General features: G+C 46.8%; 1 protein-coding gene across 2 annotated transcripts in view; it reads right to left on the bottom strand.

Annotated features, from left to right (window-relative positions):
• Window positions 1-19,079, bottom strand: part of LOC119978510 (hematopoietic progenitor cell antigen CD34-like) — a 72,376-nt gene extending 53,297 nt beyond the window's left edge. Inside the window, exon 1 of one of the 2 annotated variants that reach the window (XM_038820192.1) lies at window positions 18,776-19,079. In XM_038820192.1, the coding sequence (XP_038676120.1) occupies window positions 18,776-18,845 (70 nt within the window). In that variant the 5' untranslated portion in view covers window positions 18,846-19,079. The remainder of the gene's footprint in view (window positions 1-18,775) is intronic. The other variant, XM_038820191.1, reaches the window with a different exon arrangement.
• Window positions 19,080-23,833: the final 4,754 nt, after the last annotated feature.

Genomic DNA, 23,833 nt, shown 5'->3' with positions numbered 1-23,833 from the left:
TGTCCAAATCATAACAGTGGTATGCAGATTTACTACTCAATATGCATAATCTGAGTGTACCCCATTGACATATCATGAAACAAAACACAATAAAGGCAATTTTCACTCAGTACAAAAGAGTACTGCAGATTTGATCATTATGGTTTTTTCACGCATTGATAATTGCTTAAATAAGCAATGGTTATTCTAATGTGTAATGCAAATAGAATCTGAATAAGAATTTTACATTGAGATTTTGGGTTAAAATTAACAAAATGTTCTGTACAGCCATTTTCACGGTAGGTTTGACCTAATTCAATTTTTCAAGAGATAATTCAAACTATAAGCTACTTTTCAAGCTAATGTTCTTTAATTCCTAATGATCTCTGGTAAATACATTTTGGAAATTACAAATAATTAGAGGTTTGCAGTATTCCATTTGAAACTTGTTGAAAAACGAATAGATCTCAGTGCCTTCTGCATGGTTTTCATTTGAATAAAAATGAAAAATTGAACATAGAAATAAATAAATGCGTACACCATTATTGCACTTGGATAACTATGTTTCTCACATGAACAATACTAACAAGATTCGACGTCTGCCCCTCAGCTGTGGCTACGCCTTGTTATAAAATCATTAGAAATGAATAGATGACCATCATACATGAAGAGAATATATGATATCAGTGCAATAAATAAATATCAGTGTCATTGATAAAATTAATCACATTTGCCAGTGACTTATGAATGTAAATGTAAATATATAATTTGGAATTATGATTCATATTGTTACATATAAATATATTTGATTATAAGATAAAGTATCAAACAGAAAACAAATGTGTTTCCTCGATTCACAAAACAGGTGACAGCGCAGAATGAGGCCATTCGACCGACAGGGCCAGTTCTCCAGCTCATTCCACCGGGGGGACCTTCAGGTTCTACCAAAGTTGTCGGCTGCTGTGGGTTCCCCGATGGCGGCACAGGCAAGGGATATAAATCACCATTGGCTTCGGCGGGACTGAAAGATCCTTCTGGCGGCCGATGGTGAGCTTCAGGAAAATGTGCCACCGTTGGGGAGAGGGAGGTGGTGGAGGGGTTGGAGAATTCCGCCCCTTGTGTGCTTGCCAGTTCTCTTCAAGAGCACCTAGTCCCACTTCACTGCCCTTTCCCTCGGGCCTTGCAAATTCTCTCCCTTTGGATGCTTATCCACTTCGTTTGTGAAAACAATGATTTAGTCCACCTCCACCACACTCTCAGCCAGTACACTATTCAGATCCTAAAACCACTTTTCTCATGTTGCCATTGTTTCTTTTGCTCATCGCCTTAAATCATTGTCCTGTGCATCTTGATCTTTCCACCAATGCGGACAATGTCTCTATCTACTTTGACCAGAGCCCTCATTGTTTCATGCAGCTATCAAATCTCCTCTCAACCTTCTCTTCTCCAAGGAAAACAATCCCAATAAAAGCAAATTACCGCGGATGCCTACAGATGCTGCCAGGCCTGCTGAGATTTTCCAGCATTTTCTTTTTGAAAACAGTCCCAACTGCTCCAATCTATCCATGTAACTGAAATTCGTCATTTGAGGGACTGTTCTTATCAATCTTGGGCTGGATTCTCCAATCCCCGACGCCGAAATCGCGTTCGACGGAGAATCCCCGATGATGCCAAAACCCCGAAAAGTGGTGTACTCTCGGAGTACGTTGCACACTGTATCCACAGTGAGGCCCGCCCTGCAATGCTCCATCCCCGACTGTCCGAGTTCTAGTCGCGGACTCAGCATGGTGGCTGCGGCCGCTGCAGGCCGCGGCCGTGCGCATGCGTGGCCATGGACTAGGCAATGCTCCGGGCCATATCGGCAACTAGAGCTGGGAGCTCCACCTTGCCTCTCTGCTAGCCTCCCCCCGAGCAGGAATCGATGGCCGTACTACGCCAGTTTTCCTGACATAAAACACCACTGGTTTCACGCTGGCGTGGGGACTTAGTCTCCCAAACGGAAAATCCAGCCTCTTACCTGCACCCTTTCTATTGTATTCACATCTTTCCTAAGATTTGGTGCTCAGAATTGGTCACACTACTCCAGTTGAGGCTGAACAGTATTTTATAAATAACCTCCTTGCTTTTATACCCTTTGGCCTAGATTTTCCAGAAAATCCAGCTAGTTGTCTGTGAGTCCATTGACTTCAGCGGCACCAGTAAATCCCGCTGGTTAACAGGACCAGAAGATCCCGCCAGTCTGCCTCTATAAAGCCTAAGATCCAGTATGGCTTTTTAATTACTTTCTTAAAAGTGCTTTGCCATGTTCAGTGATGTATGCACATAAACCTCAAGTCTCTCGGCTCCTCCACCCCCTTTAGAAATGCATCCTTTCTTTTACTGCCCCTCCTGGTTCTTCTTAACAAAATGTATCATTGCATATTTCGCTGCATTCAATTTCATCTGCCAAGTGTCTGCTTATTGCAGCAGCCTGTCTTTTTCTCCTTGGTTTATTTCTTTCCTCTTCACTGTTCACAATAGATCTAAGTTTTGTGTCATCTGCAAGTTTTGAAATTATGCCCTGTTGCCCCGTGTGTAGGTCATTAATATATGCCAAGAAAAGCCATGGAAAAAGACTTCCGGAAAACCCCACTGGATACCTTTCTCCAGACTGAAAACCATCCCATTAGATCTCGTGAGGCGTGACAAGCCAGGTAAATCTCGGGGGATTTTCCGGCCGAGTTGCATCTGGCGCAGTGTTAAATATCGGCCCCTTTCATTCAGTGGGCTTCAATTTTGTTGCCAAGTCTATAATCTGGCACTTTCTCAAGCACCTTTTGCAAGCCTATGTAAGCCACATCACCTTCATTACCATCATAAACCCTCTCTGGTACCTAATCAAAGAACTCAATCAAGTTAGGCAAGATAGATTTGCCTTTAACAAATCCATGCTTCCTTTCCTTAAGTAATTCACTCTTGTCGCTGTTAATTATTTCCTAGATTATCGTTCCTAAAACTTTCCAACATCAAGGCTAAATTGACAGCCCTGTAATTTCTGGGTTTATCCTTACACCCATTTTTGAACAAGGGCGTAACATTTGAAATTCCCCACTCTTCTAGCTCCATTACCATATTTAAGGAGAATTGGAAGATGCCACAATTCTCACCCTTATTTTCCTCAACACCTTGGGTAGATCTCATCCAACCCTGGTGACTCCAAATTCCACAAGCACTTTCTTATGGCCACAGCAGAGATGAAGATACAAACAATTTTCCTTTCTCGATATGATCTAAATATCAATAATCCAAGCAGATTGGGAAAGGTATAATTTGTGTCACATTTGTTTCTTTGACTCGATATATGGACTGAATGTCATACACTCCGAGAGATTCGCATTGGGCATTATGCAATGATGTATGTAATTCTTTCTGCATGTAGGAATACTGGGGATGCTTTTAAAAGTTATGAAGAACAGTTGGCTGATTTTAAACTAACATTTTCATTTGTGTGTGCAAGAATGTCAGAGTAATTTGGGAAAGGTAAATGATGGGTCTTGGAAAATGTTATAAAGTTTGTATGTGCGCATATTACATCTGTTTTCTAAATGACAGATGTTACCAATTATCTAAAATTAAAGACTGCAATTTAGAAGTTTGTATAATGGTCGTATTTTTGTGCAGCAATCCATCTCTCATCTGTGTTTCACATTAGTTTGCTTCACATGAACCTCTTTTGCACATTGTACTCACAGCAATGGCTCCAGATTCAGTTGGATACCAACTCTAGTAAACGGTGGATCACAACATGACTACCAGCATTGTATCAAACTGCCACTGCTGTCCCTCACATTATCATACACTATTCCTGATCCAAAATGTGCGGCAATGATTAAGTGAGCTTATAAATACTCTGCATCGACCGGGTCAATTTTCTTTTTAGTAAAACCTTCACCTATTTGTGTTTTCAAAATTCAAACAATTACAGTATTATTTCATCGCTGTGTTTGAAAATAGTGGTCTTACCGGCTGAAAAATGCACATTTCTAATTGCATGAGGAAGATAAGAGCTGCAGAAGATATTCCAGTGTTTCCAAATGGCGATAAATTATTTTGATAACCCTCACCAGGACCACAGAGGGTCACTGATTGATATCCCCATGGGCTTCATAGAATATGAGTTCCCATAGTGAGCGGGCGGAGGATCACCCAGCTGGAGCTCCCAGACCCGGACCAGCAGTTCCTGATAGTCCGGAGCTGGAACGTTTGTTTTGTGTGCCGGGCTATTGGCTTTATTTTCATTTTAAAATCAACCTGTTCGGCCTTTCACTCCAGGCCTCCTGGAATTATCACATTGACGATGAGGATCAAATATGGGATTCTGAGCAGCCTTTTGGAAACTCTCTGATGACAGCTCCAGTGAGATACCAAGCAACCGGAAAACTCAGGAATGCCCTTGTTTGGGAAGCTCGAGCCAGATAATGCAGAGAGAACTGGCCCCAGTATGCTGAAAACTACTTCTGCGCCTATGGCACAGATTGTGATGAAAAACATAAAGTAATCCTTTGTCTCGGGGTCCCAATGTTCAGTATTATTAAGAGTTTAACGTATCATGCAGCCCGACACTAAAATGTTCAAGGAATTTGTGGATCTAGTAAAGAACCATTACAACACAAAGTCATCCATAATCCTCCAGCATTACCGATTCACACAGTTGGGGAACCCGTGACAATTCCTGGCTAGATTAATGAAGCTGGCTGAATACTGTGAGTTTGGCCCATCCCTGACAGAGATGTTACACGACTGGCTAGTGTGTGGGACTGACAATGTCACGATACAAAAAGAATTGTAGGCAGAACCACCCTGGACCTCAAAAAGGCTATAGATTTAGCATGATCCTTGAAGAACGTTGACGAAAGTGCCCAAGAATTCCAAGGGATGGTGGACAGTCATGTTCCCAGGATGGTGGGGGGGGGGGGGGGGGGGGGGGGGGGGGGTGGCGGTGACGATCCTCATACAGGAAAGTCAGCTTTCCCAGTGAAAGCTCCCACATGCCTCACTGACCACCACCTCAACATTCAGCCAGAATATTCTGGAATCACAAACGAAGGCCCCCCGGCCCCCCTCCCCCGCCCCGGAGGAATACAAGTGTCAGTTGCAAGGCTCTATAAGTGGGGCCAAAGGACACGACCTAGGCAAGGGTGCCAGAATCAGCAGTATGTGCACCGCCCACACCGGAAACCAAAGCCACCTCAAGCCCAGGCCTTGCAAGTCTATCAGCCCTTAGAGGATGAAACAATGCAGCTAAACTGCATGATCGCCTCTAAGATTGGCCCAAAAAAGATAGCACTCTTAAATCTGGAATTAAAACTCCATGAAACCTTGCCAATTGTCGTAAAAACCCATCTGATTCACTAATGTCCTTTAGGGATGGAAATCCGCCTGGACTGGCTACACATTTTTAAACTAGGAACCAATGGTCTGTATGAGGTCATTGGCGAATACCCCAAGGTATTCTAATAAGGCCTTGGTAGAATAAAAGGAGCAAACTGTTCCTTATTATGGTCAACCAAAATGGTTAGAAGTACATTGTATGTCCTCCATGACTACTCATGCCACAATAGAAAAACTCCGGCAAAGTTTCTGTACCCACGGCACACCGGACATCGCTGAGAAGCAGGGAACCGTCTCCAGTGGAGACTATTTAAGCAGAGACGGCATCCTTGATGACCGTTGCAAATACCTCCGGCAAGGGGACTCAGCCTATGGGGGCCCCGAGAATTGTTCCTTCTGACGATAAAGATTCAGAGTCCGAAATGGAGACTTGAGGAAATTGATCCTCCGCCAGAGATCAGGGCCAAAGGTGAACCTCCATCTGTAGCACTTCGATGCTCAACAAGGAAGCGCCAATCCCCAGTCTGCTTCAGGCCCCCTGATCCAGCTCCACCTGCCGCCGACTAGAGGCTATGTGCCAAGGGATGAAAGAGGCCTCGTCGGCCGCGGGAGTGAGGGAGATGATTAAGACTTGAGGGGGGAGGGATGTTATAACCCTCACGGGTACCGGGGGGGGGGGGGGGGGGGGGGGTGTCGCTGATTGATCTCCCTGTGGATTTGGTAGAATACGAGTTCTGTGGTGAGTGGGTGGAAGCCAGTTCAGCTGGGGTTTGCCGCGGTACTTTTAAATGTAGCTCCCAGATCCGAACCGGTAGTTCCCGATAGTCCTGGGCTGGGACGTTTGTTTTGTCTGCCATGGTAGTGGCTTTATTTTCAGTTTAAATAAACCACTTTGGCCTTCCACTCCGCACCTCCTGGAATTATTACAATTATCAAGTATTATAACCACTTATGACAGCAGCTTACATGTACGCTAGATTTTGATGACATTTTCTAAGGTGAAGGGAAGGGCGGTTGGAATGTGGTACATGGACATGGACAGTATTTGGCAGAAGAGCTGACAGAACGTGTTCGATATGCATTTGCAATGAATAGCTGGGGCTGGATTTTGCCTTCCCCCACCAAGTCTCCTACCCCCAGAGAAACGTCCGCAATCAGCTTTGCCAATTTTGCATTCATTGGGATAAGCCGAGAAATTTTCCCCCATTGAGGCACCTCCGAGAGCTACGACGCAATGAAAAGGGTGATAGCTCCTTCGTCCCAGCTGTGTCACCGGGAGAGAATACCACTTTGATGCTCAACAAGGAAGCGACAATCCCCAATCTGCAGCCCCCAATGGTGAGGAACCATGGACCCTGAACTAAAGGTAAGTGTGCGTGGGCAAGGATGTGGTGGTGGTGGTGCACGGGGAAAATGGGGTAGAGACCAAGGGGAGGTGAAACAGAAGTAGGGAAGCCTTTGTTGAGCCTAGCAGGCCGATTTCTCTCTGCTGTTTATTAACTCCCAGCAGCAGTGGGAGGAGGCCTCAATTGACTCATGGGCAGGCAGGCCTCTTGCCACCTCCCCGCACCACTGACAAAATTGTGGTGTGGTGGGGCAAGTGGGAAAGCAATGGGCACTGCCCCAATGGCATGGCACCCAAATTTACCAGTTCCCATCACCTGCCAATTGAACGCTGTCATAATATACATCTATGTATATAATGGAGTGCAGACAGGCAGTGATTGGCACACAGGATGACCAGTAAGCACACAGAACAGAGCAGCCAATCACCAGTAGGGACACTATAAAGCCAGAGGGCACCAGGTTTCCCGTTCTCACCGGACCCAGCCACTGAGACAGTCAGAGTTTGTGAGCTAGCCAGTGCAAACACCATGCGGTAGCTAGTAAGTCTGGTCAGGCTCGTACTAGGTCTCCAGTCAAGTCAGTTGAACATGAATAATAGTTAAGACATTAAATAAAATCGTGTTGCATCTCATCAAGTGTTGGAGATCTGTCTCTCACTACACTGCATCAAGTGCAGTCCACATCGACCCAGCCTGCCCAACACATCAAATGCCAGGGCAGGACAACAAAATCTTCAACAAATAAAAGCATTCATTAGTTTGCTGTTGTCTGGTTTCAACATTTGTTGATTAATTAGAAAATTCCAAAACACTGCCGGGTTATATGATGACCTGAAATCTGTTTGTGTGATGGTGGGCAATATAATTCTGAAAATATTCACAACACTCGCCATTAGCACTGTACAAATGAGGCAGTAAATTCTGGAGATTAAGAAATTGGCCATGAGTTGCAAATCTTCAGAACTTGATGGTTGATTTACACCACTCTGCTGTTTGTTTGGCACAAATAAGATATTGCCCTTCGCCTCCTCTTTTCTTATTAATTAACACTAAATTCTTTACAGACTGTAGGTCTGGTATTGAAAAGTATAAGCACCTATTTAATGACATGATAATTGTTTAGGCAATTCCAATAAGTCTTCTGGCCCAGAATGGGAACAATTTTAATTGTTATTAGAGAAAATGCCAAATGTGAAATTTTAACTTTCTTTTCTTAATTTTGATTTATATTTCCTTTTTTTCTTGCTCTTTCAATGAAATCCTTCTTTGACTCTCCTTATTTGTCTTTCTGGAAGTTGTTTTGACTCTAATCCACAATCTTTCTTCTTTGTTCCTCTTTCTCAATCATCACATTTTTGATTGAAGAGTTATACTTCCAACAAGTTATGATCCAATTTCTTTTTTGGTGAATGATGTCGAAAGGGTCTAATTAATGGCATGTGGCACGAGATCCCCATTTTAGCAAGATCTGTCCAATGCAGGTGGCACGGTGGCACAATAGTTAGTACTGCTGCCTCACAGTGCCAGGAACCTGGGTTCGATTCTGACCTTGGGTAACTGCTTGTGTGGAGTTTGCACTTTCTCCCCGTGTCTGTGTGGGTTTCCTCCGGGTGCTCCGGTTTCCTCCCACAGTCCAAAAATGTGCAGGTTAGGTGGGGGATTGGCTACGCTAAATTGTCCCTCGGTGTCCAACGTTTAGGTGGGGTTATGGGGATAGAGCAGGGGCATGGGTCTAGGTAGTGTGTTTTTTCGGAGGGTTGGTGCAGACTTGATGGGCCGAATGGCCTCCTTCTGCACTATAGGAATTCTATGATTTTCAAATGGAAGAGTCAATTATGTTGGCAATTTAACCTTTTTATTAACCAGAATATATGAAAGTTGAGACATTAGAAGTCTTGATTAGTGCCAAATATATACACGCAAATGATCAGAAGTATTGTACCAGAGGTCTCTATTGGCCTCTTAAAAACCAAAATTCCTCTGAATAACAAATGGTCTGCATTGTCTGCGTCACTTTGATCATAATTTATGGCAGAGGTGGCAGGATGCGCTTTAAAATCTGGCTGAACTGTGTTTTCACCATAAATGTCATCTAATCTATGATTAATAAGGCTAAGAAATAATTACAGCCATTACATAATGATGTTTATTCAGATGCAGCCTGTGGCTTAACCTTTAAACCGACATTGGATGCGTTTGTTCAGGTCATTTAACCATTCTCACGACGCGCAGACACACATTTGGCCTGGTTAATGGAAAGTAAGATCAAATTTGAAAACTTAACTCTTAAGGCATCTTTTGGACCTGATCTTCTTCCCTGCAGAGTTTACCCGGTGCAAAACTCAATAACTTCTGCAGACTCATCAGGTCAGCTGGAGAAAATAGAAAGTGGCCTCAAACTTATCATCGGGACTCAACACGCAGGTATTAAAAAAAAAAAGAGTCTGCTAGTTTTGGACAGGTGTACTTGTCTACTGCTCCAGAGAATGGGTGAAATTCACAAACAGCTAGATCGTGGTAGCTCCAGGGGGCTTATGTACTTTGGGTAATTTTAACTGCCTACCTATCTGGCAAGACAAGTAGAACTAACATCACCTGTAATGGATCTATACTTATTTTTCTTTAGGGCAGCATGGTAGCACAAGTGGATAGCACTGTAGCTTCAGAGCGCCAGGGTCCCAGGTTCGATTCCCTGCTGGGTCACTGTCTGTGCAGAGTCTGCACGTTCTTCCCATGTCTGCGTGGGTTTCCTCCGGGTGCTCCGGTTTCCTCCCACAGTCCAAAGACATGCAGCTTGGGTGGATTGGCCATGATAAATTGCCCTTAGTGTCCAAAAAATGGTTCGGAGGAGTTATTGGGTTAAAGTGAGTGCTTAAGTGGGTCGGTGGAGACTCGAAGGACCGAATGGCCTCCTTCTGCACTGTTCTATGTTCTCCTATTTTCTCTTTTTCCCATAAGCACTGATCTATATCTATTACCTCAATCAAATGGCCATATTGTTGTTGTGTGAGCTTGCACAGAGATTGTTGGCCCAATGTGGATCATCATCACTGAGCCCAATTCTGCTCTTACTTAACATCCATTAATGTGCCTTTTCAGCAGGATTCACTGTGGCCAAGAGAAGGAACCCTGGATGACAATCAAAACCTCCGCACCCAGGAATACGGAGCCAAATCGTGAGACCACAAAATGCTGCTCCAGTTGTGCGCAGCAACCTCACTGGGAACAGAAGTTATCTGCATGACCCAATTGCACACAGTGCAAACAATCATGCTCGCTCAGGCACTGATTAATCCTGCACAAATTGTGAACGTCTTTTATGCCATGGCATCATGCTTGCGAGAGCACAGGCCCATTTCATGCAGCTGTATCTATTACTGCAGAAAGAGGCAACATCATCAATCTGAGCTGGTTTCAAACGCTGCTCCCAGAGAGACATTAATTCATTGAGCTATCTAGTTCCCTCTATAACGTAACTGCTTCATTTGTTCATTTCCGTTGAATTTTAAAAGTGTCTTCCTAACCGTTACCTGGGGCTGGAATCTCCACACCCCGCACTCCGCACCCCGAAATCGCAGCCGGCACCGGGGCGGAGAATCCATTTCCTCGCACGGAATCGGGACCGGCACCGGTTCCCCGATTGTCCGGGCCCCAAAAAGCAGCGGGTCGCCTAACTGCGGCCATTGCTGGAGGCCTGCCTCGCCATTAGACAACACCTTCCGCCCCCGAATGGCCGAAGTCCCGATGGCATGGATCCAAGATGGTCCTGCCGGTCGGGATACTAGCGTGGCGACTGCGGAGTCAGTCTGCGGCCTGCCTTGGTCGGGGGCTGGCCGATCGGAGGGCGGGGGGGGGGGGGGGGCCTTATACACAGCTGGGCAAATTTTGGGTGGTCAGGATCGGTGTACAGCTGATCGGGGGCACTCTGTTCAGGGTCCAGCTCCGCGGTCTGAGTCCGCCATGGAGCATGGCGCAGCTGCTGGAGGCTGCCGCTGTGCGCATGCGCGACCTCCGACCTGGAAGTGCGGGTCCCGTATCTGCAGCAAAAAGCTGCTAGATTTACACTGGTTCACCTCTAGATCCCTGTAGGGCTGGGAATATGTGGCCCTTTCACAACAGGTTTTCTGGCGTGACAGTCCACAATTTATACGATGGAGTGGGGACATAGTCCCAAAAACAGAGAATCCAGCCCCAGATGTCTCAGAGAATTGTCCCCTTGATGTCAAGAATATGAGAAGGAAGAGAATCAAAGTGGTGTGTTTATGCTGAACTTATATAAGGTGCTTGTTAGACCTCAGCCTGAATGTGCACAGTTCTGGGCACCACACTGTAGGAAAGATGTGAACGCATTAGAGAGAGTGCAGAAGCGGTTTACAAGAATGGTTCCAGGGATGAGAAACTTTAGCTATGCGGATGGATTGGCGTTGTTCTTGGAGTGAAGAAGGCTGAGAGGAGACTTGATAGAGATGTTCAAAATCATGTGGGGACTAGACAGAGTAGAGAGCGAGAAACTGCACCCCCCCCCCCCCCCCCCCCCCCCACAACCTTGTAAAGGATCAAGAAAGAGAGGGAACAGATTTAAGGTGATTTTATAAAAGTTTTAAATTCATTTATGGGACGTAGGCTTTGCTGGCTAGGCCAGCATTTATTGCCCATCCTTAGTTGCCCTTCAGAAGGTGGTGACGAGTTGCCTTCTTGAACTGCTGCTGTCCCTGAGGTGTAGGTACACCCACTGTGTTCTTAGGGATGCAGATCTAGGATTTTACCCCAGCGGCAGTGAAGGAACAGTGAGATATTTCCAAGTTGGAGTGGTGAGTGAATCTTCAGATGGTGGGGTTCCCAGATCTGCTGCTCTTGTCCTTCTAGATTGTCGTGGTTGTGGGTTTGGAAGGTGTTGTCTAAGGAACCTTGGACAGTTACTGCAGTGCATCTTGTAGATAGTACACATGGCTGCTACTGTTCGTCAGTGGTGGAGGGTTTGAATATTTGTGGAAGGAGGAGCAATCAAGAGGTTTGTTCTGGATGGTGTTGAGCTTCTTGCGTTTTGTTGGAGCTGCACTCACCCAGGCAAGTTGAGGGTATTCCATTGCACTCCTGACCTGCCTTCTAGATAGTGGACAGGCCTTGGGGGGTCAGGCGGTGAGTTACTCGCCATAGGATTCCTAGCCTTTGACCTGCCCTGGTAGCCACAGTATTAATGTGACTAGTCACTCAGTTTCTGGTCAATGGTAGCCCCCAGGATGTTGATTATGTGATTACCAGTGATAGTAATGCCATTGAATGTCAAGGGTCGATGGTCAGATCCTCTCTTGCAGAAGATGGTCATTGCCTGGCACTTATTTGGCGCAAATGCAACTTGCCACTTGTCAGCCCAAGCCTGGATATTGTCCAGGTCTTGTTGCATTTGCATATGCAGGGGCTACTTTAGCACAGTGGTAAACAGCTGGCTTGTAATGCAGAAAAATGCTAGCAGGGTGGGTTCAATTCCCGTACTGACCTCCGCAAGCAGGTGCCGGAATGTGGCTTTTCATTAAAGCCTACTTGTGACAGTAAGCAATTATTATTATTAATTTGGACATGGACATAGACATGAAGAGTCGCGAATGATGCTGAACATTGTGCAGTCATTCGCAAACATCCCCACTTCTGACCTGAGGATATTGTTGAAGAAGCTGAAGATGGTTTGGCCCAGGACACTACCCTGAGGAAATCACGCGGTGATGTCCTGGAGCTGAGATGATTGACCTCCAACCACCACAACCATCTTCCTTTCTGCCAGGTATGACTCCAACCAGCGGAGAGTTTTCCTCCTGATTCCTATTAACTCCAGTTTAGCAAAATAATCAATGTTTTGCAAAAGAAACAAATGTGATGTGAGAAAAAATCTTTTTCACACAAATGTTTCAGGTCTGGAATGTACTGCCTAGATGTGTGGAGGAAGTAGGTTCAATTGAAGCATTCAAGAGGGCATTAAATGGTTACGTGAATAGAAAAATATGCAGAAGCATGGGGAAAAGGCTGGGGAATGACACCAAGCCATAATCCATAGAATCCCTAAAGTGTAGGAGGAGGTCATTCAGCCCATTGAGTCTGCACCAACCCTCCGAAAGAGCACCTTACCTAGGTCCACTCTCTTGCACTATCTCTGTAACCCCACCTAACCTGCACATCTTTGGACTGTGGGAGGAAACTGGAGCACCCGGAGGAAACCCACGCAGACATGGGGAGAACGTGCAGACTCCACATAGGCAGTCATCCAAGACTGGAATTGAACACAATCCTTGGTGCTGTGAGGCATCAGCGCTAACCACTGTACCACCCTCATTTGGAGAGCTGGGGCACGCATGATGGACCAAATGGTCGTCTTCTGTGCCTTAAAAATTCTGTGAAATACGGTTTTGTATTAAAAGTTACAGTTGAAAATAAAGAGGTCCAGTAACATCTTTCTCTGCTATGAAACTGTCACATTAGCTACTCTGGTGGAGATCACATCTCAAAACAGAAAACAGTAATCCGTAAACATTCAGCACTGTCCACATTTGTACAAAACACATCTGTAAAAAATGAATGCTGGTTCAAATGACCTGTCTGCTTGCACTATCTGGGACAGGATCTCAAGCAGGCGAGAACACAGGCCGAGCCAAATATTCAACACTTGTGTTAATTTACCAGCAGGAAATGGCTGTGAACTTTTCAGCCACAAGTCAGCGAGCAGGCAAGGCTGCACTGAGTAAAGGAAACTATGTTGTGTAGGTTACAGTATTGAACATCATTGATCTGGGAAACTTTGCAATGATGTCCTTCCTTATAGTTGCACGGGGAACTGGCAGGCGGAACAGCGCTAGGCAAGCAATGGAACAAATTTCCACCACTAAAGTTTAGCAGCTGCCGCACTGATCATTAACTCTCGGGCTACCAAGAACAATTCAAGGTTAAACAATTCCCTGAAGTATCTGTAAATGGTTTCCAGCAGTGGTGAAGGTTTCACTTAATTACAAAATCATTGGATCATACAGTGCAGAGGGAGGTAATTTGGCCCACTGCGCTTGCATTGCTTTGTTGAAAGAGCTATCCAATTAATCCCACTCCCCTTTTCCGCAAACCGTCCAAAAGTTTCCCTTTCAAAGTTACTTTAGAATTTGAATTCAGACAAGGCACTCCAGATGAAAACAGACCACTGCGTGAAACAAATTCTCGACATCGCACCACTGATTCTTTCACCAACGTTTGCGAAGTCTTCTTAGCTTTATATTGCTTGAACGCACTTTGCTAAAGAAGAGAGGCATTTTGGAAATTCATGCTTTATTTGGGTTTGAGCCTTTACTACACAGAGTGCAGGTACCAGGAACTCGCCATGAGCAGCATAGCAACAGTACAACTCATCAGCAACTAAATCAGTCATTTCGTACATTCATCCAGGAACTTAAAGGATTGAAAAATCGGTGGTTGCAAATTGGGTAGAATACTGAATCACTTTTAATAAATGGTATGAGTAAGAGCACAACCCATTTTAAGGTATGTGAATACATTGCTAATATCCTCCTTATAATACAAGGAGATTGCAGTGTATCTCTTTCTAACTCAATCGCAGTGATATCCGTGTACTCTCTATGGAGTGAATGTGTGGCAAGAGTGGGCAGCAGTTGCAGGAAGTATAAAGTTCTGAATTACACTAACTTCTCACTGAGGACTCTGGAGTCAGAGGTAACATAATTCTTCTTTAAAGCCCTTCACACATAGATGTGAATTGTACAAATGGTGATGATTAGGCCTGGTGCACTGTGTTGAACTTGGGTATCCCGGACATTAAGCTGTAAACTGTCTTGTTTAGGTTCGTCACTACATTGATGGCAAAAATCTATGGACTAGGTGATGAAAAAGAGATTTGGAAGGTGGTGGTCAGTAACTATTGTCACCTTCCTGTATATTGCACAGATATATATCACACTCTATACCGCCACTTCCTCCATAAGAAAATTCTAGGGCTTTGTACAACAGATGCTGGAAGGCAGTCCCGAAGGTGGGTATGAGAATATGGGCCGGGATTCTCACGCAATTGGTGGGACGGCCTGTTGCCGGCGCCAAGAGCGGCGCGAACCACTCCGGCGTCGGGCCGCTGGGAAGATGCGGAATCCTCTGCATGTCCGGGGGCCAGGCCACCGTGAGTCCCCCCCCCCCCCCCCCCCCCCCCCCCCCCCCCCCCCCCCCGAGGACACCGCTAGCCACCCTCCAAGCCAGGTTTCGCCGGGATGGACCATGTCCATTTTACGCCGGCAGGACTGGCCAGGAATGCATGACCGCTCAGCCCATCGGGGCCGGAAGAATTGCCAAGTTGGGTTGCTACCAACGGCCCCCGACCCGCGCGGCGTAAACCATGCCCCTGCCCAAAATCCGGCGCCAGAGAATACGGCAGCCGGCGCCGGAGCGACGGGGCGGGATTCACGCCGCCCGCCAGGGATTCTCCGACCCGGCATGTTATCTTACGTCTAGTAAGCTGGTTAGCGCCGTTGGTTGGATGGCGAGTGTATGGTTCAGAATAACCCCAACAGTGCAGGGTTCGATTAACCTGTTCCTGTTGAGGTAGATTTGGGGTCTGTCTTCTTGCCCAGCCCCATAGCAAAATCAATGCGTAAGCCATGGTTCAGCAATTCTCAGATAATCGAGGATGCTATCTGGAGAAGAAGAATCTTGGGTGGGATTCTCCAGTAGCCGATGCCGAAATCGGGAAAGGCGACTGGGCGGAAAATCGGTTCCGATGCCAAAATCGCGACAGGCGCCGATTTGGCTCCAAATCACGATGCTCAAGCACCTGGACAACGGTGTCAATGCGTTCTGGAACGCACGTACGATAGACACTGTTTGCCCATCGTTAGCGGGCCCGACCCGGTATTCTCCAGTGCCTCTGCAATTCCCCGCCTCCGATGGGCCGAGTTCCCGATGGCGTGGTTCACTTGCGCTTTTCAAAATTGTGAAACTGGCACGGTGGCTGCTGAGGGAGAGAGATGAGGCATGGAAAATGTCCAACATCGCCACAGTGTGCTGACAGTTCTGCCGCTGGCCGGGGGGGCTTCTGCCAAGGCCGGGTGGGCTCGTGGGGGGGGGGGGGGGTGGCCAGGCGGTGGGCTGTGGGGTCGGTGTGGACGGGCACGGAACACCATTGTCGCAGCCGGCAAGGCAGCCATGCAGTTGCGCATACTGCAACAGCCCATTTTGAAGTTAGTGCCGCGGGTCTTATAGGTGTCCCCCCCCAGGGTGCCCTCTGGCCCCTGCTGACCCATCAGCTGTATGTACGCGCTCCAGTCCAACCAGTCCCATCTTGTTGGCTGGGATAAGTGTGTGTGGGGAGAATATTGGGCATGTACGGCTGCAGTTTGTCAGCCTCCCGCGTGTCAATCATGGACCCGGAGAATCACACACTGTTTTGTATTGGAATCGATTGTGTTCCACGCGGCACCGGTGCTAGCCCCTCTTTAGTAGCAGAATCGGTCCAGTTGTGGCACCAGTTTTTCTGTTGTGAATGTCCACGAGTTCTATGTTGGTGTCACCACTTAGGGCAGGATTCTCTGTTGCACGATACCAATATCATAATCGGCGATCGGCGGGGAATCGCTTTTGACGCCGAAATCAGTGGTGGCGCCTGTTTTCGGATGCTCTGCTCCCTCCAAAACGGCGTCATCGGTGAATACACCGCACGCTGTTGGGACGGCCTCAGGACGTCACCTGAAGGCCCTCCCCTGATGCGCCGTCCCTGATGGGCCGACTTCCCGACACGCGGGACACATGTGCTCGGAGTTTTCGTCAACCTCGCATGGCGGCTGCGGACTGTGTCCAGCACCGCTACAAGTCGTGTGGGGGGGGGGGGGGGGGGTGGAAGTAGCTCCGCTGGCTGGGGGCGGGGCTGAGCAGGGGGTGGGGTCGCGGGGGGGAGGGGGGGGGCTGGTCTGGATGTGATGAGAGGGATTACAGGGGGCAGTTTATGGCAGGCCGTTTCCACGTGCGGCCGGGCAAACGCGGCAGGTCACCGCAGTGTGCATGCGCAGCCATGACCCGGCAATTCTCCGGCATTTATGATGGGAACGCTGGGAGTTTTACGTGGCATGGATGCTAGCCCCCCACCAGGTGAAGCATCGGTACGGGGTGGCGCCAATTTTTTCAGCGTAAAACTAGACACTTCCTCCAGACATTGCCTCAAAATCAGAGAATCCAGCCCTTAGTCTCAGAAACATATATCCTGGGTGCGGTGTCAACTATGATTTGGTTGACAAGCAGCTGATGCTCAACATTCTTAAGTGATGTCCCTAATTTTGCTCTCTAGGTGCTCCTGGTACATGCTGTCTGCCTCACGAAGGCTCACACAAATGCTCATTAACTGGCTAATGGCCAACCAGTGATTAATTACCCGATTGACTTCCATTTGGGTTTTACAAGGATCCAAGGATGTTCAGAACCAAATGAAACCTCTGAGCAGATGTTGGAATTGAATACTGGAACCAGGCAGACCCCAGCAATCTAGGATACCTCTGATTATTCACTGGCCTACTCATTCCACTAAAGGGATCTGGAAGTGGAGTGTGGGAGGGGTTGGGAATAGTGGTGGGAGGGATGTGCAAGTGACCCTGTTTCTATAAGCAGGGTCGCCTCACATTCACTTCCAAAATTGTGTCAAAGTGGTACAGTAGTGTGTGTTCCTGTTGCAGAAATAGCAGAATATCTACCAGTGATTTGTTTGGCATGATGTGTTACTTTAGCAAGTTAAACTAGCCAAGATTTGGCTCCACTCATCTATACCTAAGCTCTGAGTAACTGGAGTGTGAGACTGCAGGGAGAGTTCCTGCAAACCATATTGGACACATAGAAACTCTGCTCTGTTTGGATTTCTCAGATGGTTTGTTTAGGAACCCTTGTACTTGGTGATGTGCCAAAATGATTTTTAAAAAATCAATCAGCTAAGAATCAGACAATAATAAACAAGAAGTCATACATCCATGTATCAGCACACATGGATTACTTTGAGCCAAGGAAAGCCAAGTGTTCTGGTATAAATCTCCTTACACTTACTCCTGACCAGTTGGAATCCTACCATTTTTCAATATTGTAAATTCAAGTTAAAGCCCATCAAAATATGGCGACGTTTGTCTCATCTTGTCTAGGATGGAGCTGAGGGAATAACAGGATTTTGCTCCATCTCCATTCAATTTAAAACAGCACCCTTAATTGTTCACACATGTGAACTGAAATGATGATTCCGCTGATAATCCCTTAAATATCACACTCTCAATGATTCATTCATTCTTCAGGGCGTTTTCCCCAGTCAATTCTGTTTATCCACACCTATCATCTCCTAGATCACAATGCATTTGTTTTTCCATGCCTAATTATCTTTCTTTATTTAGAAATCCACTATTCTCTAAATCACATGAATGAATTTCCTTGTCTTTCGCACATGCCCCTGAACATTATCAAGATAATATGATCAATAACATAATTGATTGGAATGATTTAGTCTATTTGTTCTTTGGAATTCATTAACTTGCTAGAAACGTATTACAATTGAAACAGTCTGCACGGTTGTGTTTGTTTCGCATTGTTTTAAAACATTGGAGCATTTGACGGAACTATGAGACTTGAATAAACTTTTCGCACAATTTCAAAAGGGTAGCTTTTTTTTTTAAAAAGGTTGTGAATTATAAGATGTGGTTGAATCTTTAAATGAAAAACATTGGAATTTTACTCAGCCTAAACTGACCATACATAAGGTGAACAAAAGTTTAAGGTCAGAATTCTTATCAGCAACTCAATGCAAGAAAGTTTGCTTCATGAAAATTGATCATTGCCATCGTTTTATTTCTCTCCATTATCGTGGACATTTTAACAAGTGTGATAATCAATAGATTTTCTTGGAAGATCAACTTCGACTGCATTTAAAAATCTAGCATTAGCCTTGCTCCCCTTTCATAAATATTTACATTTAGGAAGGAGGAAAAATACAATAAAGACAAAATGATATTACTTGTATTTGGAAATTAATGCAATATATTTTTCATTTCTTCAGAAGCAATTATTTCCATGTCTTTACTTACCAATCAAACACAGTACACATAGTATTAGGGAGAGCTGCTGTCCTTTTGAAATGTTCACCAAACTCCACATGGTAGTCAGGATGATGTTTAAAAGCTAAATTCGCGCTTCAGTGTCTTTGTTGGTTACTCTGTAAAATCAGTGCCCAGCATTACACAGGCTGTGCTTTGGAGTGGTCTTGTTGAGACTGGATGTTTTATACTGAATTATTGATAGCCCCCTCCCATTCTCTCCACCTCTTTTAATGACAAACACGCTCAGGAAAAGGGATATCGAAAAGGCAGGGCTCTGTGTCTCGAGTGCCCTAAATGGAGGGAAAGATTTGTAATTGCTATGTGGATAGCTGCAGCAACATCAGGAAACAGTAAAAAAACAAAGAAACATTAGGTTATAAAGGCGTTCTCTGTGTTGTACTTCCTTTCATGAAACACATTTTCCCCCGGATTCTGTGCTGGTTCATTTCCTTTGGGATATGACTAGTGCTGTGTGCTCCGATTAAGTGTGTCTTCTGTTAACCCTTACCCTGCTAAGTCAGCCACACCCTTAAATTCTTAAAACAAATGTGAAACGTGCCTTAATATTACAGATATGAAGTTCAACTTCAAGGTGGTCACTGTGCTTAACATAGTTAAAAGGGCAATTGACTCGGGCAACACGGTGGCGCAGTGGTTAGCATTGCTACCTCACAGCGCCGAGGTCCCAGGTTCGATCCTGGCTCTGGGTTACTGTCTGTGTGGAGTTTGCACATTCTCCCTGTGTTTACATGGGTTTCGCCCCCACAAACAAAAGATGTGCAGGATAGGTGGATTGCCACACTAAATTGCCCCTTAATTGGAAAATGAATTGGGTACCGGGTACTCTAAATTTATTTTTAAAAAAGGGCAATTGACTCGAATCTTACATTGCCTGTGATCTTATTGGGTCAGTTCAAATTAATATAATAAAAGAAACAAACTTAGGGATAAATTAAAACGGGCTGCTCCTGGTAGGGGCACTGGCAAAAAATAACAAAACGCAATGGAAACTTAGCATAGATCAAATCATAATGTGAAAAGAGGAGTCGCTAAAGGAATCCAACCCCTGTGGCGCCCACACGCACGGAAGGCCTCGAGAGTGTTATATTGCCTGTGTGATTTCTTGGTGCACAAGTAACATGGGCTGGTGGCTTTGCTTATCCAATGGTGGAGTAAAAGGGGGCTGGAGCATCGTTTGCATGAGTTTTTAGGAGTTCAGGTGAGAGTTTGTTGTTGCTGTATTGTTGAGATTTCTGACCTTTTCCTCTGCTCTCTTCTGAAGTAGATACTTTGTTAGCCTTATTATGGGAGCTCTTTTTTGTTTTGTCAACTCGGTCAGTGCACTTTTTCCCAGCGTAGCCTTCAATGCCCGGGGCAGTGCTATCTATATCTCAGCAGATGGGGATTGTGTGCACTGACTGCAGGCAGCACCTCACCCGAGGAGGAAGAGACTGGCAGAAGGGAGAGGAGACTAGGGGCGGGATTCTCCCCTACCTGGCGGGGCGGGGGGTCCCGGCGCCGAGAAGTGGCATGAGCCACTCCGGCGTCGGGCCGCCCCAAAGGTGCGGAATCCTCCACACCGTTAGGGGCTAGGCCCGCCCCGGAGTGGGTTGCGCCCCACCAGCGCCGAAGGGCCTCTGCTGGCCAGTGCGTGATCCCCTCGCATACGCAGAGGGCTTCGATTCTGCACCGGCAATGGCGGACTGCTACAGCCGCCGGTGCAGAACAATTGAGTGCCCCAACGGCATAGCCCCGCCCGCGGATCAGTAGGCCCCAATCGCAGGCCAGGCCACCGTGGGGGCACCTCCTGGGGTCAGATGCCCCCGCGCCCCCCAAGAACCCCGGAGGCTGCCCGCCCCGCCAGGTGCCGTCGGTAAGGACCTACTCCAATTTACGCTGACGGGACTGGCAAAAAATGGGTGGGACTTCGGCCCATCATGGGCCGGAGCTTTCGGGCAGCCCCGGGGCCCATTGAGTCGCGCCTAACCCCGCCATTCCCCGAGGCGGGCGGCGCGATTCACACCGGGCCGATTTTTGGGGGGGCGGAACGATTTGGAGGACGGCGGTGGCGGGATTCGCACCATCCCCCGGCGATTCTCTGACCCGGCAAGAGGTCGGAGAATCCCGCCCTAGGTGTCTCAAGGCCGTGTCGCAGAGAGAGAGACCTGTCGGAGGAGAGGGACAAGCATAGAGGGTGCAGGGCCAGCAGGAAGAACAAGTTGGGAGGAACCGTAGGAGACACCACAATCCTGCTACCAATATACAGGAAACGATCCCCTATATGGCGGCACGGTAGCACAGTGGTTAGCACTGTTGCTTCACAGCATCAGGGCCGGAGGTTCAGCTCCCGGCTTGGGTCACTGTCTGTGCGAAGTCTGCACATTCTCCCTGCATCTGTGTGGGTTTCCTCCCACAAGTCCCGAAAGACGTGCTGTTAGGTGAATTGGACATTCTGAATTCTCCCTCTGTGTACCCGAACAGGTGCCAGAATGTGGCAAATCGGGTCTTTACACAGTAACTTCATTGCAGTGTTAATGTAAGCCTACTTGTGACAATAAAGATTTTTATTATCTCAACATAACCGAGGTCCAATGCCTCAGGAGTTTCCCCCACTCTAAGGACACCATGACATCATTGAGCCACATGATTGGGCCAGAGATCGCCTCCAACTGTTTGGGTGGGCACCTATTACCAGGGGCTCTGAAGGTCACATGAGCCCTCAATTTTGTTGCATGGTATCATTCCAGGAGTTAATGGGGGATGTAGAATCAGATAATTTTACAGCACAGAAGGAGATCATCTGCACTGGCTCGTAAAGAGCTAATTAGTTAGTCCCATGCCCCAGCCCTATCTCCATAGCCCTCCAAATTCATAATTTTCACATATATACAGCTCTCTTTTGAAATCTATGGAATTGGCCTTCAACACTCTCTCAGGCAACGCATTTAATTCCAAACAACTTTATAAGAGATTTATCCTCATCTCACTCCTAGCTCTCTTGCTGGCCAGCTTGAAATTGCGACCCTTAGTCACTGACTTACCAACTAGTTGAAACAAAATATCCTTCTTTATCCTGTCAAAATTGTTCATCATTTTGAACATCTCAATAATCACCTCTTAATCTTTTCTGCTCCAAAGAGAACAAGCACAATTTCTCGAATCTTTCCTTGCATGTAAAATTCCTCATTCCTGGTATGATTCTAATAAACCTCCTCTGTGATGTGTTAGGCAGGTTGGGTCTATGTGGACTGCACTTGATGCAGTGTAGCGAGAGACAGACCTCCAACACTTGATAAGATGCAACACGATTTTATTTAACGTCTTAACTACTATACATGTTCAACTGTGGGTTGACACTATACTGACTTGACTGGAGACCTAGTGCTAGCCTAACCAGACTTACTAGCTACCGCATGGTGTTTGCACTGACTAGCTCACAAACTCTGACTGTCTCAGTGGCTGGGTCCAGAGATAGCGGGGAACCTAGTGCCCTCTGGCTTTATAGTGGTAGTGACCTGTCTGGTTATTGGCTACTCTATTCTGTGTGCTTACTGGTCATCCCTTAACAGCCTTCCTGAACAGGCGCCGGAATGTGGCGACTAGGGGCTTTTCACAGTAACTTCATTGAAGTCTACTCGTGACAATAAACGATTTTCATTTCATTTCATCCTGTGTGTCAATCACTGCCTGTCTGCACTCCATTATATACATAGATGTATATTATGACATCTCCCCTTTCTTTTTTTTTAGATAATAAATATTAAGGTGTATACACATGTGGATGTGTATATGTGCGTGACTATATACAGAATGCGCTAAAATGAACTTATATACATAGGAAGGTGTCGCTAGTGCAGATATAGGGCAGATGAAATGGTAAAACGATATTTGCAATGAGGTAACAAGATGTACAAAAATTCAGTCTATAAACTTCGTCTTTGTGGCGGGCGACAAATTCTGGTTGATTGCTGCAAGGGTGGATCAGGGGCCGGCTGCACTTTGATAGGCGGGACCCCTGCGGTGGTCGCAGGGGTCGGCAGGATTGCTTGTAAATCGGTAGCCTCGTGGTAGGGCACGTCCGGAGGAAGCATTGTGGGTGGTGGGGCATTTCGGTCAGGTGGCGGGCGTGGAACTCTACACAGTGCCCTTCTGTTGCATTGTAGCAAGGAGCCATCAGCCATGCGGACGAGGAACGATCTCGGAGCCACTTGCTTGACCACCACAGCTGTGGCTGACCAGCTGCCGACAGGCAACTGTACATGAACACGATCAGTTGGGACCAGCTCGGGGAGATCCATGGCATGAGCGTCGTATGCTGATTTCTGTTGGGCCTGAGACTGCTGCATTTTTTGTACGACCGTGAAGTGGTCAAGGTCTGGAACATGGGTGGCTGGAACCGTGGTCCTCAGAGTGCGATTCATGAGCATCTGCGCTGGAGACAACCCAGTGGACAGCAGGGTTGCCCTGTATTCCAGCATCGCCAGGTTGAAGTCGGAGCCTGAGTCTGCAGCCTTGCATAGCAAACTCTTAACAACATGGACCCCTTTTTCGGCCTTCCCGTTTGACTGCGGGTAGTGGGGGCTGGAGGATACGTGACGGAAGTTGTATAACCGCGAAAAATCAGACCATACCTGGCTGTAAAAGCAGGGACCGTTGTCACTCATCAGCGTGAGTGGTATCCCATGCCTGGCGAACGTTTCTTTGCAGGCTTTAATCACTGCCTTCGACATGAAGTCGGACAGTTTCACCACTTCTGGGTAACGGGAGAGGTAGTCGACCAGGAGGACATAGTCACGCCCCTTGGCGTGGAAAAGGTCGACACCAACTTTGGACCATGGGGAGGTCACTATCTCATGTTGCTGCAAAGTTTCTTTGGGTTGAGCTGGCTGAAATTTCTGACATGTAGGGCAGTTGAGGACCGTGTTGGCAATGTCCTGGCTGATACCCGGCCAATAGACTGCCTCCCAAGCTCTGCGTCGGCATTTCTCGACCCCCAGGTGACCCTCATGGAGTTGGCCAAGCACCATAGCTCGCATGCTCTGAGGA

The sequence above is a fragment of the Scyliorhinus canicula genome, chromosome 15 (genome assembly GCF_902713615.1).
Source record: "Scyliorhinus canicula chromosome 15, sScyCan1.1, whole genome shotgun sequence".
In the NCBI taxonomy this organism is placed as follows: Eukaryota; Metazoa; Chordata; class Chondrichthyes; order Carcharhiniformes; family Scyliorhinidae; genus Scyliorhinus; species Scyliorhinus canicula.
This window is presented reverse-complemented; position numbering and strand designations above follow the sequence as displayed.